The sequence below is a fragment of the Hypanus sabinus genome, chromosome 16 (assembly GCF_030144855.1).
Source record: "Hypanus sabinus isolate sHypSab1 chromosome 16, sHypSab1.hap1, whole genome shotgun sequence".
NCBI classification, from domain to species: domain Eukaryota; kingdom Metazoa; phylum Chordata; class Chondrichthyes; order Myliobatiformes; family Dasyatidae; genus Hypanus; species Hypanus sabinus.
In genome coordinates this window covers 25,555,444-25,574,307 of record NC_082721.1, presented here as the reverse complement: position 1 = coordinate 25,574,307, position 18,864 = coordinate 25,555,444, and the positions used below count along the sequence as shown (strand labels likewise).

Genomic DNA, 18,864 nt, shown 5'->3' with positions numbered 1-18,864 from the left:
CAATCTGAACTTGGTACAAAATCACAATTTCACAATGTTGCAATAGAGGTTGGAACACTGGTTGTTCTATACATTTCCCACATGAAGCTAAATCTGCTTTGGTCACTTTCCTTTTTTTATGACCTGCTGCAGTGTAAAACCCTTGAGTCCTTGCACTCTTTTGCACCTGTCTTCCTGATCATTGCCAGTTTACATCACTTCATCCTTAGGTGTCATAATTCCATTTGTCCTGCTATGCAACTCTCCTCACCAGAGACCTCCCTCTCCTCCTTAAAACCCACCACGCTTTCGGCCACCAGTCCCAATATGGATCAAACTCTGACAATCATGCCTCTGATGTGCTTTGGGATGTTTCACCACACCAAGAAATGTTCATGCAAATGCAAGTTATTATTGCTGATTCAACTCAAACTGTTAGAAAGCACTAAAATAATGAATGGAATCAGAAACTAGGCAGTTGCAACCTGCCCATCACATTTATTGATGATTATCAATGTCCACAGTCTGTGTGTTTTCTGCGCAAGATTCTCTGTGCATTTGTAGACGTGTCCCAAAACTCTAAGCCCAATCCAAGATCCTGTGTTCACTTTCACAACTTTCCTTGTTTCTTCAGAAGTTCGACGAAGAATTCATTGCAGGCGATGGTGACGGCTGTCACCAAGTGAATGAACTCCTGGAAATCTACCTGACCATCACGATTCACGTCCAGGTCTCTCATGATGCCATCCACAGAGTTGGGGTCTTTCTGATACTGCAGGAAAAGAACAGATTAAAAGAAAAGCTAGCTTCAAAGTTCCTTGCCATTTAGGAATTATTTAGAAGAAAAACACCTTGTAGTTGGCTGCCTTATATCTGTGGAAAGATTCATGAGCAGTCACTTTTTGCAAGCAAAGAATGCCCTCAGGAGCTCAGATCCAAACACAAAAACTTCATTATGCAATGTTTCTTGTTCAAGTCAGATTGTTAAGAAAAAAATTGCATTTACATCTCTTCTGGAATAAACTTATCCCAAAGCTCTTTAGAGCTAATTTCTCCAATTATGATTAAAGGGGTATCATATGAGCAGTGATTTGAAGGCTCTGGGACTGTACTCGTTGGAATTTAGAAGAATGAGGGATCTCATTGAAACCTATCAAATGTTGAAAGGCCTAGATAGAATGTATGTGAAGAAGTTATTTCCTTTGGTGGGGGAGAGTAGGACCAGAGGGCACAGCTTTGAAATAGAGGGATGTCATTTAGCACAAAGATGAGGAGGGATTCCTTTAGCCAAAGGGTGGTGAATCTGTGAATTGTCATTGTAGAGGCCAGGTTACCTGGTGCATTTAAGGTGGAGGTTGATAGGTTCCTGATAAGCCAGGGCATGAAACATTATGGGGAGAGGCAGGAGAATGGGGTTAAAAGGGAAATGATGAGCCATGATGAAATGGTGGAACAGGTTTGATGGGTTCAATGACCTAACTCTGCTCCCATGACTTGTGGTCTATAAACAGAGCCAGTGATTGCTGTTGGAATATTAGAAATCTTGCTGCTGTGTGCCCACAAGCTTCAAAGTGACAGTGACCACAGAGGACCATGAAATCGAAATAAGACATTCAGCCCCTCTAGGGATTCACATAGAGGTACTCTGGCAGCCATTTCCCCTTGCACTTCTCCAATAGCCTAAAGTTCTCAGCCCTGCACTGCCTACTCAATCTCCTCTTGAAAGCTGTATTTGATTTTGCTTCCATTGTGTATGGTCAGAGTTCCAAATCAGAAACTATTGTGTGAAAAACATCCTCCTCACATCTCTCCATCCCTTTTAACCAGAGGATGATTGGATGACCCAAAATGGGTCTTTGAACCATTCACTAACAGAAATAACTCCCTTCTGTTTTCCTACCTAAACCAATATTGAACATACACATTCTGAAAGTTCTTCTCAAACTTCTTTTTTCTAATGAGGACTATTTTGGCTTCTCACTGTAACCTTTAAATGATAACCCTCTTCTGTGACTCTCTGGTTGACTTGCACCTGTATTCACCGGAGTTTAGACTGAGAGTTCTCATTGAAACATTCAAAGCTCCAACCGTGATGTCTGGACAGGATGTTGCCCATTATTGGGAGGTTTAGAATCAAGTGTCAGTCTAGAGTTGGAATGGAGATAAAGGGTCAGCCATGGTTGTACTGAATGATGGGGTAAGTTCAAAGGGACAAATGGCCAACTCCTGTTTTTATCACAAACAAGAAAATCTGCTGATGCTGGAAATCAAATCAATACATACAAAATGCAAGAGGGACTCGGCAGGCCAGGCATCTATAGAAAAGAGTATCTAGTCAACATTTTGGCCCAAGACCCTACATTAGGACTGCCAAAAAAGAGATTAGAAGTCAGAGTAAGAAAGTGGGGGAGGAGCGAGAGGAAGAAGTACAGGGTAGTAGGTGATAGGTGAAATCAGGAGATGGGAAGGTGTTAGTAGAGAGCTGGGAAATCAATTGGTGAGAGATAAAGGCCTGGAAAAGCAGGAATCTGATAGGGGAGGACGGACGGCCATGGAAGAAAGGGAAGGGGGAAGGAGCACCAGAAGGAGGTGATAGGCAGGTAAGGAGATAAGGGGAGAGTGGGGAAATGGGAATAGAGAAAGTTGAAGAAGATGGGGGCATTGATGTTAATGCCATTAGGTAGGAGGCTACCCATGGAATATAAGGTGTTGCTTCTCCAACCTGAGTTTGGCCTCTTTGCAGCAATAGAGAAGTCCATGGACTGATATGTTGGAATGGGAATGGAAAGAAGAACTGAAACGGGCAGCCACCAGGTGATCCTGGTTTTTCTGGTGGACAGAACGTAGGTGCTTGGCCAGCACCTGTTTTTATTTTCCCTTGTTTCCATTAAGTCAGTGTCCTCTCTAGGACCTGCACATGCCAAAATATACCGACTGGAACTTGATGCAATAATCCAGCTGTGGCTTATTCAGTGTTCTGTACAGATTCAATATAACCAGGCAAGACTTAGGGAGTTTGGGGTGAGTACTGGCTTCTGAGCACAGAGGTGTTCCATAGTATTTCTTGCAAACCTTTACATCCAATCAAAACCTCTCATCCAAAAGAAGTCACGTCCAGCTATTGTAGATTCCAAAATTCATTCTAAGTATAAAGGTTGCAAAACACTGAAAATTTATGTTTTTAATTGTTATGCCTGTGGCCCCCTCCTTTTTGAGAATCGCAGGATCGCTATTAATTCGGGTCAGGAGACCCAGGAAATGAGGGAGAGACACGCAGATTCCTCAATGTTTGGAGTGTGTCCTGGGCCTCCGAGAGACAAAGCTACTGATAACGGTCTCTTGGAGACAGAATTGTGTATTGAGTACTGTACGATTCATCGAAGCCCCCAGGCAATGAACCGGGGGGGGGGGGGGTTGGTGGAGGGATTGTATCATCCCAACCTGATTGACATCTGAGACCCTGTGAGTCAGGATAAAAGAGGGTCTGTGGGAACAGCCCCTCAGACGCACCAGAAGAAACGCTAGAAATCCTGAAACAGCGTAATAGCGAAAGCCGGTGGAAGGTCCATGTGCGTCCTTTTCCATTTGCCTCGGAATTGGCGGGCCTTGCCATGGAAGAACGGCTTTAGCTAACCCAAAGGAGAAATCAGCCCTCACCGGCTTTCGAAGGATTGACATCATAAAAGGAATGGGCAAGTTTAAACTCTCTCTCTTGACTACAACCAAAGGCTGCAGCTTGAATGAACTTGAGAGACATTTATATTTCCATCGGACAATACATTATCCCCTAGACAACGATAGAGCTATTTCTTATTGATTATCATTATACCCGCGCTTTTAGATTTAGTATTGACGACGTATATTATCTGTATGTTTGCATTGATATTATTTTTGTGTATTTTATCAATAAATACTGTTAAAAATAGTACCATCAGACTTCAACGGACCTCTCTATCTTTGCTGGTAAGTTACCCAGTTACGGGGTACATAACAATTAGGGTTCTCGTCTCAGGATTTGACACCAAATTGGCAGGCCAGTGAATCGGGCTTGTAAGTCCAAACTTGGATCTGGTTACGCGGGTAGCCAGACTGGAAACCAGCAAAGATGGACGTGGGTGAATTTATAGAAAACCCGACTCTGGAGGCACGAGAGGCGGCCACCAAATCGGACTTGATAAATCTGGCAAAAGGGCTAAACCTCGCAGAGGTGAGGTTGTCAATGAAAAAGCGGGAGGTGCGAAGGGCCATAACTCAGTATTATATTGAGAAGAATGTGTTTGCAGCTGAGGTATTGGAAAATATCCCTGAGAAGGTACCAGCTAGTGGGATGGCTCAGTTAGAGTTGGAGAAATTAAGGTCGGAACATGCAATTAAGTTAAAGCAGCTGGAAGCAGCTGAGAAGGAGAAAGAAAGGGCGGAGAGACAAAGGGAGCATGAGCTCCAGCTAAAGGAGTTGGAGGTGAAACGGGAGCAGGACAGGGCTGAGAAACAAAGGGAGCATGAAATTCAGTTAAAACAGCTGGAAGCAGCAAAAAAGGAGAGAGAGAGGGCTGAGAAAGAGAGGGAGAGAGCTGAGAAAGAAAAGGAAAGAGCCGAGAAGGAGAGGGAGGCAGAGAAACAGAGGAAACATGACTTGGAGATGGAGAAGTTAAGGCAAGACGGCCAGAGATTTCCGGGCTTGACCTGTTTTAATTGTGGAAAAGGGGGACATATTGCATCTAGGTGCTTTGCTCTGAGGAAGGAGACAGGAAAAGGGAAAGCAACTGTCCCTATTGGATGTGCCGTGGTGATCAGTAAATCGACAAGAGAGCCCGGGTAGACAGAGTACGAGAAGGATCTGAGACTTGTATGTCAAATGGAACTATGTCTGTGAGGGAGGGAGACACACCAGTTCCAGTACGGATCTGGAGAGATACGGGGGCTGAACTGTCATTGATTAGCGGTGAGGTACTGGATTTTGGTCGCAAGACGGGAATGGTAGCTGTGAAAGGAATAGAAAAAACGATGGAAACGGTGTTCTTGCATAGGATCATTCTGAATTGTGAGCTAGTCTCTGGACCAGTTGAAGTGGGGGTGCGATCAGAATTCCCGAGAACTGACGCGGACGTCCTTCTGGGTAATGATTTAGCCGGTGGTAAGGTTTGGGCAGCAATGAAGCTAACGAGACAGCCGGTGGAGGCTGCACCCCTAGATTCCAAGATCTATCCTGCATGCGGGATCACTCGCAGCATGTCGAGAAAGGCAGCTGAGAAAGGGAGCAGTTTAAATCCGGCCCGTTTCGATTTGGCCGAGACATTTTTACCGACCCTGTACCACGAGGGTTTAGACGGTGGTAAAACTAAGAGTAGTAAAGTAAAAGAGAGTAAGGTAGAGGAGGTAGACCTGCCCTTAGCGAGGAGAAAAGTTCTAGAGGCACGAAATAAAGACGAGAAACAGATAAGAGTTGTTAAAAGGTCCAGAGTTGGACATGGATGATCTGTCTGGTTTGGCAGAACTGTTTGAAGAAGTTGAAAATTCTAAAGGTGTTCCCGATAATGAAATGAGGGCAGTCCTAGATGAAAAGGATGCCTTTACCTTGAAGAAGTCTGCTGGGTTGGCAGATGAGGTTGTTTCAGCCCGCAGGGTTGAGTTTACTCCGGAAGGGAGTTGCCCAGAGAGTAGCTGGGAGAATCAGGGGAACTTAGAATTTGGACCGGGTACGGGTATTGAAAGCCTGGAAGAGACAAATGTCCCGTTTGAGTGTGTCCAAGATGTGGATGCACGTGGTACTGAACCTAGTAATGGAGCTCAGAAAAAGTCTGAGGTATTTGATTCAGTTGAAAAGGAATGCAGTCCTTGTGGGTCAGATAGACTTGGTTCAGTGAAGAAAGGGTTAACCTTGGTAATAGTGGGAAGTGAGAGTTCCCAGGTGTTTGTGCTCGAAGGTGTGTTAAAAGTTAGTGAGGAGATCAAAGGTGGTGAGATGAATATTATTATTGAAGGAAAAGGGAAATATGTAGTTCCCAAATTGAATGAAGAAAATTTAAAGGCTGGATTGATATCAGAAGCAGCAACCCGGCTACAGAGACAATGACTTGGTACCAGAAAGCCTGTGAATCAATTACAGGTTGAGTTGGAAGGTAAAGGGGCCCCACACGCTATTGTTATTCCAGAGTGTGGTGTGAAAAGGCAGAATTTGAAATGCTGTTTGAACAAAGAGTTTAAACTGAAAACTAATAGCCTGAAGGGTCCTGAAGAGAAAACTAGCAACTTAAGTTGCTAAAGTTGTAAAGTTAAAGAATTGGGTGGAAATTCAGAAGATGGTCTAAGTTTGGAACATATTGTTGATAAAATAACTCCTATGGAAGGAGCGGACGAAAGCCTATTTCGCCAGGGTGCCCAAGCTCCCCACGTGAGAATTAACCGGAAAAGAGGCGAGGGTTAATGGGGATGCCATTTTTAAATAGCAGAAGCCGGTTTTAAGGGATTTTGACAAAGCATGTGAATAATAAAGACAACTCTTTAGTTTTGTTTGCTAAAGAAAATAAGAAATAAAAATAGGTGGTTATTAAATTGGAGTCTGATGCTACAAGACTTTAGTAAGGTACAAGATGTTAAGATATTAACGGAAGTGACAATGTAATCGGTAACTATCTAGATGCTGAATTGAATGTATAACTGTATTACTCTGTAGTGAAAAAAAACTTTTGTATTGTGTTAGATTCTAAAATCCTGTAAGACTCTGTATTACTCCGTTTTTACCGATGGCGTTACGCCCGTGACCCCCTCCTTTTTGAGAATTGCGGGATCACTAATGATTTGGGTCAGGAGACCCAGGAAATGAGGGAGAGACACACAGATTCCTCAATGTTTGGAATGTGTCCTGAGCCTCCGAGAGACAAAGCCACAGATAGCGGCCATTATCTCTTGGAGACGGAATTGTGTATTGAGTACTGTACGATTCATCGAGGCCCCCAGGCAATGAACCGAGGGGGGTTGGTGGAGGGATGGCATCATCCCAACCTGTTTGACATCTGAGACCCTGTGAGTCAGGATAAAAGGGGGTCTGGGGAACAGCCCCTTTAGGCGCACCAGAAGAAACGCTAGAAATCCTGTAACAGTGAAATAGCAAAAGCAGGTGGAAGGTCCAGGTGCCTCCTTTTCCATTTGCCTCGGAATTGATGGGCCTTGACATGGAAGAACGGCTTTAGCTAACAACAACGGGGAAATCAGCCCCCAACGACTCTCGAAGGATTGACATCATAAAAGGAATGGGCAAGTTTAAACTCTCTCTCGACTCCAACCAAAGGCTGCAGCCTGCAGCTTGAATGAACTTGAGTGACTTTTATATTTCCATCGGACAATACGTTATCCCCTAGACAATGATAGAGCTATTTCTTATTGATTATTATTATACCCGCGCTTTTAGATTTAGTATTGACGACATATATTATCTGTATGTTTGCATTGATATTATTTTTGTGTATTTTATCAATAAATACTGTTAAAAATAGTACCATCAGACTTCAACGGACCTCTCTATCTTTGCTGGTAAGTGACCCAGTTACGGGGTTCGTAACATAATGAACTAACCTGTGTCTAAGTTGGTTCAAATACTTGGAGCGTGGCCTGAAGCTACCACATTCTGACTCAAAGACAGGAACTGCAACCGGTGAATCATGGTTGCATAATTGGTAGGTGGGTAGAAGCATTAACAGCAAGGTAACTAGAGCATTGTGAATGCAGTGAGAATAATGGTTTGGCAAGTCTAATGCTTTGAGATTGTTCAGTAAATTCACATTACACTGCTGACAGGATACATAAAACCTCACTGAGTCATCTAGAGCATAGAGATCAGACCTCTCCTCCCTTTTGCCTTTCAACATTGGCTTGGATTTTGGTCTTGATTTGGGGGCTCCACGTAAGCATTTCCCAAATTCTGTTTTTAAAAAAACATTTATTTATTGAGATACAGAATAGAATAGACCATTCAGTCCCTTTGAGCAATCCCCCGATTTAATCCTAGCCTAATCACAGGACAATTTACAATGACCAATGACCCTATCAACCGGTACGTCTTTGGATCGAGGGAGGAAACCTACACAGTCGCCGGGAGAACTGTGAACTCTTTATAGACAGTGGCAGGAACTGAACCCGGGTCGCTGGTACTGTAAAGTGTTGTGCGGACCACTCTGCTACCGAATTCTTAATTTCGATCAAGCAGTTATGCTCCAACGCTTAAACTTGCTCAGTTCACTGATAAACATTGGACTTCTGGGCATAGTTTTAGACAGGGGTCCTGTACTCTTCACCACCCAGACCACTTTCCAACCCTCCCTTCAGTGCATGCAAAACTGCATAAACAATCTGTACTGATATCTTCTGTTGGGGGAATATTTCCACATGGATCATTTATACTTCAAAGATTCACTAAAGCTCCAAGTGGTAATTCTCTAATATTTATGAAGATTGTCACTTGTAGTTCTTGCTCAATGCCTAAGCCAAACAGCGGTACATATCTGCAGCGGACCTACCCTTGACTGCTGTAAACTTGAAACACACCTCCGGCTTCTGTCAGTAAGCTCATTCCATTGCCACTAACTGTTCATCTTTTACACTCAAATTTACTAGGCTATGTATAAAGATTTACTTAAAATAAAGTACCTCTTTTGGGGCAGGCATGACCTGTACAATAAGGATGGATTGCACTTGAATCCCAGGGGGACCAATATCCTGGCAGGGAGGCTTAGAAACATCGAAACATAGAAAATAGGTGCAGGAGTAGGCCATTTGGCCCTTCGAGCCTGCACCGCCATTCAGTATGATCATGGCTGATCATCCAACTCAGAACCCTGTACCTGCTTTCTCTCCATACCCCCAATCCCTTTAGCCACAAGGGCCATATCTAACTTTGCTAAGGCTGCTGGGGAGAGTTTAAACTAGAAATGCTGGAGGGTTGGGAACCAAACTGAAGAGATGGAGGAAGGGGAAGTTGGCTCACAAATAGAGAAAGCTTGGAGACTGTGTGAGAGGGAGGATAGGCAGGTGATAGAGAAGGAATGCACTCAGACTGATGGTTTGAGATGTGTCTATTTTAATGCAAGGAGTATCATGAACAAAGTGGATGAGCTTAGAGCATGGATCAGTACTTGGAGCTATGATGTTTTGGCCATTGCAGAGACTTGGATTGTTCAAGTGCCAGGCTTTAGACATTTCAGAAAGGACAGGGAGAGAGGCAAAAGTGGTGGGGGTATGGTACTGCTCATCAGAGTTAGTGTCACAGCTACAGAAAAGAAGGAAGTCATGGAGGGTTTGTCTACTGAGTCTCTGTGTGGGTGGAGGTTAGGAATAGGAAGGGGTCAATAACTCTTGTTTTTTTATAGACTGCCCAACAGTAACAGGGACATTGAGGTACAGATAGGGAGACAGATCCTGGAAAGGTATATTAATAACAGGGTTGTCATGGTGGGAGATTTTAATTTCCCAAATATTGATTGGCATCTCCCTAGAGCAAGGGGTTTAGATGGGGTGGAGTTTGTTAGGTGCGTTCAGGAAGGATTCCTGACACAGTATATAGATAAGCCTACAAGAGGAGAGGCTGTACTTGATCTGGTATTGGGAAATGAACCTGGTCAGGTGTCAGGTCTCTCAGTGGGAGAGCATTTTGGAGATAGTGATCACAATTCTATCTCCTTTACCATAGCATTGGAGAGGGATAGGAACAGACAAGTTAGAAAAGTGTTTAATTGGAGTAAAGGGAAATATGAAGCTATCAGGCAGAAACATGGAAGTATAAATTGGGAGCAGATGTTCTCTGGGAAATGCATGGCAGAAATGTGGCAAATGTTCAATGGATATTTATTTGGCATTCTGCAAAGTTAAGTTCCAATGAGACAGGGAAAGGATGTTAGGGTACAGGAACCATGGTGCTCAAAGGCTGTTGAAAATCTAGTCAAGAAGAAAAGAAAAGCTTACAGAAGGTTCAAAAAACTAGGTAATGATAGAGATCTAGAAAATTATAAGGCTAGCGGAAGGGAGCTTAAAAAGGAAATTAGGAGAGCCAGAAGGGGCCATGAGAAGGCCTTGGCAGACAGGATTAAAGAAAACCCCAAGGCATTCTACAATTATGTGAAGAGCAAGAGGATAAGATGTGAGAGAATAGGACCTATCAAGTGTGACAATGGGAAAGTGTGTATGGAACTGGAGGAGGTAGCAAAGGTACTTAATGAATTCAGTATTCACTACGGAAAAGGATCTTGGTGATTGTAGTGATGACTTACAGTGGATTGAAAAGTTTTAGCATACAGACATTAAGGAAGAAAATGTGCTGGAGCTTTTGGAAAGCATCAAGTTGGATCATTCACCGGAACTGGATGAGATATACCCCAGGCTAATGTGAGAGGTGAGAGTAGAGATTGCTGAGCCTCTGACAATGATCTCTGCGTCATCAATGGGGACGGGAGAGGTTCCGGAGGATTGGAGGGTTGCAGATGTTGTTTCCTTATTCAAGAAAGGGAGTAGAGATAACACAGGAAATCATAGACCAGTGAGTCTTACTTCAGTGGTTGGTAAGTTGACAGAGAAGATCCTGAGAGGCAGGATTTATGAACATTTGGAGAGGTATAATATGATTAGAAATACTCAGCATAGCTTTGTCAAAGGCAGGTTGTGCCTTACGAGCCTGAATGAATTTTTTGAGGATGTGATTAAATGCATTGATGAAGGTAGAGCAGTGGATGTAGTGTATATGGATTTCAGCAAGGCATTTGATAAGGTACCCCATGCAAAGCTTATTGAGAAAGTAAGGAGGCATGGGATCCAAGGGGACATTGCTTTGTGGATCCAGAACTGGTGTGTTGTTGACAGTGTGGAGGGCTGTCAGAGGTTACAGCGGGATGTCAATAGGATGCATATCTGGGCTGAGAAGTGGCAGATGGAGTTCAACCCAGATAAGTGTGAGGTGGTTCATTTTGACAGGTCAAATATGATGGCAGAATATAGTATTAATGGTAAGACTCTTGGCAGATTGGGTGATCAGAGGGATCTTGAAGTCTGGGTCCATAGGATACTCAGAGCTGCTATGCAGGTTGACTGTGCGGTTAAGAAGGCATACAGTGTATTGGCCTTCATCAACCATGGGATTGAGTTCAAGAGCTGAGAGGTAATGTCACAGCTCTATAGGACCCTGGTCAGACCCCACTGTGTTGTGCTCAGTTCTGTTCACCTCATTACAGGAAAGATGTGGAAGCTATAGAAAGGGTGCAGAGGAGATTTACAAGGATGTTGCCCGGATAGGGGAGGATGCCTTATAAAAGTAGGTTGAGTGAACTTGGCCTTTTCTCCTTGGAGTGATGGAGCATGAGCGGTGACCTGATAGAGGTGAATTAGAAGATGAGAGGCATTGATTGTGTAGATTGTCAGGGGCTTTTTCCCAGGGCTGAAATAGCTAACATGAGAGGGCATAGTTTTAAAATGCTTGGAAGTAGGTACAGAGGGGATGTCGGCTAAGTTTTTTATGCAGAGAGTGGCGAGTGCATGGAATGGGCTGCTGACAATGTTGGTGGAGGCAGATACAATCGGGTCTTTTTAGGTACATGGAGCTTAGAAAAATAGAGGGCTATGGGTAACCCTAGGTAATTTCTAAAGTAAGTACATGTTGGGCACAGCATTGTAGGTCAAAAGGCCTGTATTGTGCTGTAGGTTTTCAGTGTTTCTGTGTTTCTAAGTACATGTGTATTCCTGAACAGACAGCCTCACCTTCTGTCATTCAAGCTCTGCCACTCCAGGGAACAGTTCCTTAAATATATCAAATGTTATACAGTCCTTCTGATCTCCTGCTCCCACTACAAAGATTCCCCAGACGTTCATGAGCTCAAATTAATAAGATTTTCTCTCTCCCTACCCACAGTGTATTTTCCTTGGAGACAATATGGAAACATAAATAAGACAATTACTTTGAGCAACCACTTACAAATTATTTCCATATCAACAGGGCAGGGTGAGTCAGACTTTTACATAAAAAATTGTGCTGATCTGACACCCTCGTATGAAAATGAACACCCAACTTCATCCATCACCTCTCCTCCTAATTCCTTCCAGCCTTCCCCATCCCCCATCTCACCCCTCACCCCTTACGTACCCTCAGAAATCCCGAACAAGACATGCTCAAAATGCTGGAGGAACTCAGCAGGGCAGGCAGCATCAATGGAAATGCATAAACAGTTGACATTTCAGGCCAAGACCCTTCTTCTGGACTGGAAATGAAGGGGGAAGACGCCAGAATAAAAGGTTGGGGGGGGGGGGGGTTGGGAGGGTAGAAGGATAGCCAGAAGGTGATTGATGAAGACTGAAGGGTAGGTTCCCACATTCCTTAAATAACTGTGTTGGGAAGATGGTGTTGGCACTAGTGCATCTCCCCTTCCTCAAGTGTGATGGTGGCGTCCACTAGATACCTACATGAGTCTTGGTAACAGAATGAGTTTGATGTTAGTAAAAGTGTAAATGCTCCAGAAACTCAGTGGGTGTCTTAAACACATTGCAGTGTGGGAATGGGAGTCTTGAACCTAGGTGGATGATTGTGGATCGGGAGGACTGGTGGTGTACACTAAACTTCTGGGCTCTGGGTTTAACTTATCTCTTGACACTGCAATTTCAGCAAAAATGAAAGAATAGAGCATTGGGTGAAAGTTGGGTGCTGAGGTTCTGCAAATGTTTCCTGGTGCACTGGGAGTACTTGAGTAGGGGTCTAAAAGCTAGCAAGATCAGCGGAAGGACATCGTATAAGGATCCATTATTAACTATCATAAGGAAATATATCAGTAAGATTGAAAAAGTACAATTTCTAGGAATGTTGCTGGGACTTGAGAACCTGAGTTATGAGGAGAGTGTGCTGTAGTGCTCTACGACTCTGTGACTCCACTGAACTCTCAAAGTAAAATTGTACTGAGAGTACCATTGGATAACTATGGGGGGGAATAATTAAATCTATAGATGAAGCACAATATAGAGTGAAGAAAATTTGGAGAAGTTGGAGTTGTGTCCTTTGGAATAGAGGAGCTGAAGGAATTTAATTGAGGTCATAAAATGATGAGGGACCTTGACAGAGTAAAAGGGAAAGACCTGGTTTGTTTACCAGAGGGGTCAAAATCCTGGGGGGGCACAGGGTACATCATGTCTGTAAGGAGTTTGTACATTCTCCCTGTGATTGTGTGGGTTTCCTGTCACATTCCAAAGATGTACAGTTGGTAGGTTAATTGGTCATTGTAGATTGTCCTGTGACCTTGGGCTATGTCAGGGGTTGCTGAGCAGCTTGGCTCAAGGGGCTGAAAGGGTCTATTCCACACTGAATCTCACATCATAAATAGATAAAATGGTAGTCAGGGTTGGACAAAGTTCAATCAAGTGAGCTCTCATCAAGATTTGATACAATGCACAATCCAAAGTCCCTGCTGTTTAATGATTTTTTTGAATAACTTCTGGTCTTTGGTTTAGATTTATTACTTTGTTAACTTGGGTAGTGGTCAAAGGGGAAAGATAAGAATGAAGTTTTCACCCAATGAGTGACAGAGATCCTGATCTCCATGTCTACAAAGGCGGTGTGGTCAGAAATCTTCATCATAATTAAACAGAACTAGGGTGTGAACTTGAAGAACAGTGGGTGGAAGATAGTGTTGAAAGAGAAGCTGGAGACTGGGTGGCCTTTTATTTGACTGCATGAACCTACTTCAATATAATAAATTTTAAATTTTCTGTCATTCTAAAGTCCTAATCTGGGATCAAGCATCAGAGGGACCTGGAAGTAGGATATATTCAAATCTCTTTGAATGCTACATTTTTCCAATTCTGTTGGCTTCTTCATTAGTCCTGTTTTTTCCTTAATGTGTTAGCCAAAACTATATGTGTAATTAAGCTGCAGTCAATCTAATGTATAGAGTTCTAGAATAACCTTCACGTTCTCGTATTCTATGCCTCTGCCGTTAAAGGAAACCACCCTGGGCTTTTTTTTACCACCTCATTGATCTGCTAACCCACCTTTTAGGATCTGCGTATATATTCTGGATGCACACATGGACCATCTACCTTCACTCTGGAGTTCAAGTCTGTGAACTGTGTTCAATAGAACTTACTTGAGTAGACAGAGCACAATCTCACTGACTGTTTCACTGAAGCATAGAAGAAAATAGGCTTAAAATAAAGGTCCAACCAATCTCTGCTCTGCAAAACCTACCAATAGGGTTCTCCTATCCTCCATATCATTCCACCTCCAATGCCTCCATGCACAGTTTGGCTGTCCAGTCCCTACCAAGTGATATTCTTTCTTCAGATACTCAATTGTTTAAAAATATTATTATAAAACATAATTGGATTGTTTTATGATCTTATTTCAAATTAATATTTCATACCCCGAGTGTGCCAGCAATGTCCCCAGTACACCACTATTTATTACCCACTTGGGCTTTCTGTGAAGTTAAACTCACAACGTTTCTCTTTTTTGTTTAATCTACTTTCTGTGCCTTTGTCATCCAGGAGACTGTAGGATATATTAATTTCAGCTTCAAGACAGCAGGGAGAGAGGGAAAGGAATTTGTGGACTTCTTTGGATAAAGTAACGAAGAAAAGAAAGAAGAACAGTGCCCGTTCCTACTTCTCTCATGTGAGCTGACGTCTTACAAGATAACCTACCCTCAGTCCTATCCCCGTCGCTGTGCCTTTTACGGTGGATCTACAGCGTTGACAATAACTTGTAGGTGCAAACCTTTCCTGTGACTGAAACAATTAAATAAGAGCCTTGTCTACCCTCCCAGGTGGCCAGACAAATCAAATAAATGCAGCCTGGCACTGTTTCCAAACGTAACAGGAATTCTCCCGAGTTTCGCGACTAAGCAGTCCCTCTGCACCCATCTCTAGATCTGCTGGGTATCTCACTGATACAACCAGTAAATGCTGGAAATATTCAGCGGTCAGCGCAGCGTCTGCGGGGAGAAAACAGAGGCTGGAGGACGAATGGACCAAACTAAGATGTTCAACATCTAGAGTTTGTTTTTTTCTCTCTCTCTTCGCTCTCACATGTCTGTCTACGCGGTTTTACTGTGCGTGAGCTTACGGCGGCTTCCCTTACATATTAGCATCACCGCGGGACCTTCTGAAGCTCTTGTGGAAAGGGAAGCTTTGTTCGCAGTTCGTAACTCGCATTGCATCAAACCACACCCCCTTTTGGCTGTGAGTGATAACTAGAACTCATTGGCAGAAGAGAGAGAAAATACCCTCCACACAAACCCCCGAACATCATCCACCCGCGTCCTCACCCACCCATTCTTCGCTAAGGGTCGCAGGCATAGCCGTACCCTCCCATAAGCTATTCATAACTCTCTGTATCACTTGATGCCATTCATCCTCTTCAGCTAGCTCCATAGAGCCTGACCCAATAGCACCCCCACGATTCTATAACCTACCTTCAGGAAGGCTCCAAGCTCCCCTTGCAATAGGTTCTTGAGTTCAGCGTTGGTCAACGTGTACTTGTCTCCCTCTACCCCTGAGTATTGGTAGAAGACTTTGATGATTGTATCCATGGCGGTTTCCAGTTGAGATAGCATTTTGCTGTCGAACGCAGGCCGGCTGTGAAGGAGGGAAAAATAAGGGCAAAGAACAGTTGGGGGAAAGCGTGAGGTTAGTGTAAGATCGCGCACATTTATCGATCCACATCACAGGAAATTTTCAAAAAGCATCTTAAGTCCCGCACCAGATCCCAATCCCAGATTCGTTATCTGCCAATGAGTGGAATTGTCATATTTAACAAAACAAGTCATTTTATCGCTTAAGAATTTAAAGGTTAAACATAGTTTCATACTTCACTTGTACAATTGAACCCGCTGTTCAGTTTACTACAACTCTTCCTTCCTCTCACCAATCGGCAGATTTTAGGGATACATAACGGGACCAGGGCTTTATACAGAACAACTGTCAATCACAACGATTAAACCCGCCCCGTCTCTGTTCATTGGCCTCTCGGCCAACCAAATTCGCGTTATCCACACCAATAGGGTGGCTGTCTACTGGCGGAACGGCAGGTGCCGACTTCCCTGCGCCTGTCCGAAGGGAACAGTCGATCAGAAAACAAGCGGCGAACTCCCGGGGAATCCCTGTCGCGGAGCAGCGTTCCCCGGGGAGGAATCTCTAGCCCAGGCGCCGACTTCCCAGGAGGACAACCCTCCCGAACACTTCGTGCTGCCGGATTCGCGGAGAAGAGGGCAAGTGCCGTGGGGACTACAAGAAACTCGACTTTTTCCCGGAGGTATCTCAGCCCAGTCATTACTGTCTCGATAGGATTCTTGGTTGGAATCTATCCCCCACGGCTGGAGGTCCCAAATTCAGACGCAAGGGGCTCTTCTCTCGGGCTAGAGGCGGCCATTTCACAGAAGAAATATTCCTAACATTATCTGACACTATTTGCGCTGCCTCTCCTACAATGAAGCGCCCCTCCCCTGACCCCCTTTAGTAATGGCACGTTGACAGTGTTGCACTCCCTTAGTATAGCCCCTCCAATAATGCAGCACTCTCCAGGCACCGCAATTCAGCAGTGTAGTTCTACCTCAGTACTGCCACCCCCCCACACTGTGTAGGACTCCCACCAGTACTGACCCTCTGACAGTGAGGCACTCTGTCAGTGCTGCCCCAAGACAGTGTGGTGCTCTCCCAGCAGTGTCCCTCTGACAACAGCCTGTCCCTTGGCGTAGCAGAGGATTGGGTGTGTGGGGGCTGTGGGATTCATTTGGGGAGGATTAAGGGTTTGTGTGTGTGTATGCCTAAATGAGTGTCACAACAAAAGAGACACATTTCTGTTGATCTACAGAGTATGAGGTCATGAAAATTTCGTCTGACGTGCATTCTCATTCCTGAGACCGATCATGCTTGAAGGGCATCTAGATATGTCCAGACATGGTGTAGTGGATTTTCAGAAGGCCTTTGACAGAGTGCCATACATGAGGCTGCTTACCAAGTTAAGAGCCCATGGAATTACAGGGAAGTTACTAGCATGGGTGAAGCATTGGTGGATTGGCAGAAAACAGAGAGTGGGAATAAAGGGATCCTATTCTGGCTGGCTGCTGGTTACCAGTGGAGTTCCACAGGGGTCGGTGTTGGGACTGCTGCTTTTTCCGATGTATATCAATGATTTGGACTATGGGATTAATGGATTTGTGGCTAAATTTGCCGATGATGCAAAGACAGGTGGAGGAGCGGGTAGTGTTGAGGAAACAGAGAGCCTGCAGAGAGACTTAGATAGTTTAGGAGAATGGGCAAAGAAGTGGCAAATGAAATACAATGCTGGAAAGTATATGGTCAAGCACTTTGGTGGAAGAAATAAACGGGCAGACTATTATTTAGATGGGGAGAGAATTTAAAATGCAGAGATGCAAAGGGACTTGGGAGTCCTTGTGCAAGATACTCTAAAGGTTAACCTCTGGGTTGAGCCAGTTGTGAAGAAGATAAATGCAATGTTGGCATTCATTTCTAGAGGTATAGAGTATAAGAGCAGGAATGTGATGTTGAGGCTCTATAAGGCACTCGTGAGACCACACTTGGAGTACTGTGTGCAGTTTTGGGCTTCATATTTTAGAAAGGATATACTGACATTGGAGAGGGTTCAGAGAAGATTCACAAGAATGATTCCAGGAATGAAAGGGTTACCGTATGAGGAATGTCTGACAACTCTTGGACTGTATTCCCTAAAGTTCAGGAGAATGAAGAGGGGTTTTCATAGAAACATTCCGAATGTTAAAAGGCCTGAACAGATTAGATATGGCAAAGTTATTTCCCATGGTAGGGGAGCCTAGGACAACAGGGCATGAATTCAGGATTGAAGGACGGCCTTTTAGAACTGAGATGCAGAGAAATTACTTTAGTCGGAGGGTGGTAAATCTGTGGAATTTGTTGCCACAAGCGGCTGTGGAGGCCAACTCATTGGGTGTATTTAAGGCAGAGGTAGATAGGTTCTTGATTAGCCAGGGCATCAGAGGGTGTGGGGTGAAAACGAGGGAGTGGGGATGACTGGAAGAATTGAATCAGCCCATGATTGAATGGTAGAGCAGACTCGATGGGCTGAATGGCCTACTTCTTCTCCTATATCTTATGGTTGGCTGCCAGTGACTAGTAGTGTTCTGCAGGGGTCAGTGTTGGGACCACTTCTTTTTAAGCTGTATATGAATGATTTAAATGATCAAATAGATGGCTTTGTTGCTACATTTGCAGATGACACGAAGATTGGTGGAGGGGCAGGTAGTGTTGAGGAAACAGGTAGGATGCAGAAGGACTTAGACAGATTAGGAGAATGGGCAAGAAAGTGGCAAATGAAATATACTGTTGAAAAATGCATGGTCATGAACTTTGGTAGTAGAAATAAATGTGCAGACTATTTTCTAAACGGGGAGAAAATCCAAAAACCTGGGCTGCCAAGGGACTTGGGAGACCTTGTGCAGAACATCCTAAAGGTTAACTAGCAGGTTGAGTCGATGGTGAGGAAGACAACTGCAATGCCAGCATTCACTTCAAGGGGTCTGGTATACAAGAGCAAGGATATGGTGTTGAGGCTTTATAATGCACTGGTGAGACCTCATCTTGAGTATTGGGCTCCTCATCTTAGAAGAGATGTGCTGGAATTGGTGAGGGTCCAGAGGAGGTTCATAAGGATGATTCTAGGAATGGAAGGGTTGCCATATGAGGAACACTTGATTACTCTCGGTCTACACTTGCTGGAATTTAGAAGGGTGAGGGGAGATCTCATTGAAACCTTTCGAATGTTGAAAGGCCCAGACAGAGTAGATGTGGAAAGGATGTTTCCCATGGTGGGAGAGTCTAGGACAAGAGGACACAGCCTCAGGATAGAGGGGCGTTCATTCAAAATAGAGACGT

The 18,864-nt window shown here is 44.1% G+C and overlaps 1 protein-coding gene and 1 long non-coding RNA gene across 3 annotated transcripts in view; one reads left to right on the top strand and one right to left on the bottom strand.

Annotated features, from left to right (window-relative positions):
- Nucleotides 1-501: 501 nt before the first annotated feature.
- Nucleotides 502-18,750, bottom strand: LOC132406111 (protein S100-A1-like). 2 transcript variants are annotated; one of them, XM_059991336.1, is made up of 3 exons: nucleotides 16,597-18,750; nucleotides 15,411-15,573; nucleotides 502-751 (listed from the first exon to the last, which is right to left on the bottom strand). In XM_059991336.1, exons 2-3 carry the CDS (start codon nucleotides 15,549-15,551, stop codon nucleotides 590-592), a joined length of 303 nt encoding a protein of 100 aa, XP_059847319.1. In that variant the 5' UTR covers nucleotides 15,552-15,573; nucleotides 16,597-18,750; the 3' UTR covers nucleotides 502-589. The 2 variants fall into 2 exon arrangements, with proteins under 2 accessions (XP_059847319.1, XP_059847320.1); XM_059991337.1 differs by lacking the exon at nucleotides 16,597-18,750 and adding an exon at nucleotides 15,806-15,896.
- Nucleotides 16,027-18,864, top strand: part of LOC132406112 (uncharacterized) — a 25,192-nt gene continuing 22,354 nt past the window's right edge. Inside the window, exon 1 of the long non-coding RNA XR_009516063.1 lies at nucleotides 16,027-16,249. This is a non-coding gene — a long non-coding RNA (uncharacterized LOC132406112). The remainder of the gene's footprint in view (nucleotides 16,250-18,864) is intronic.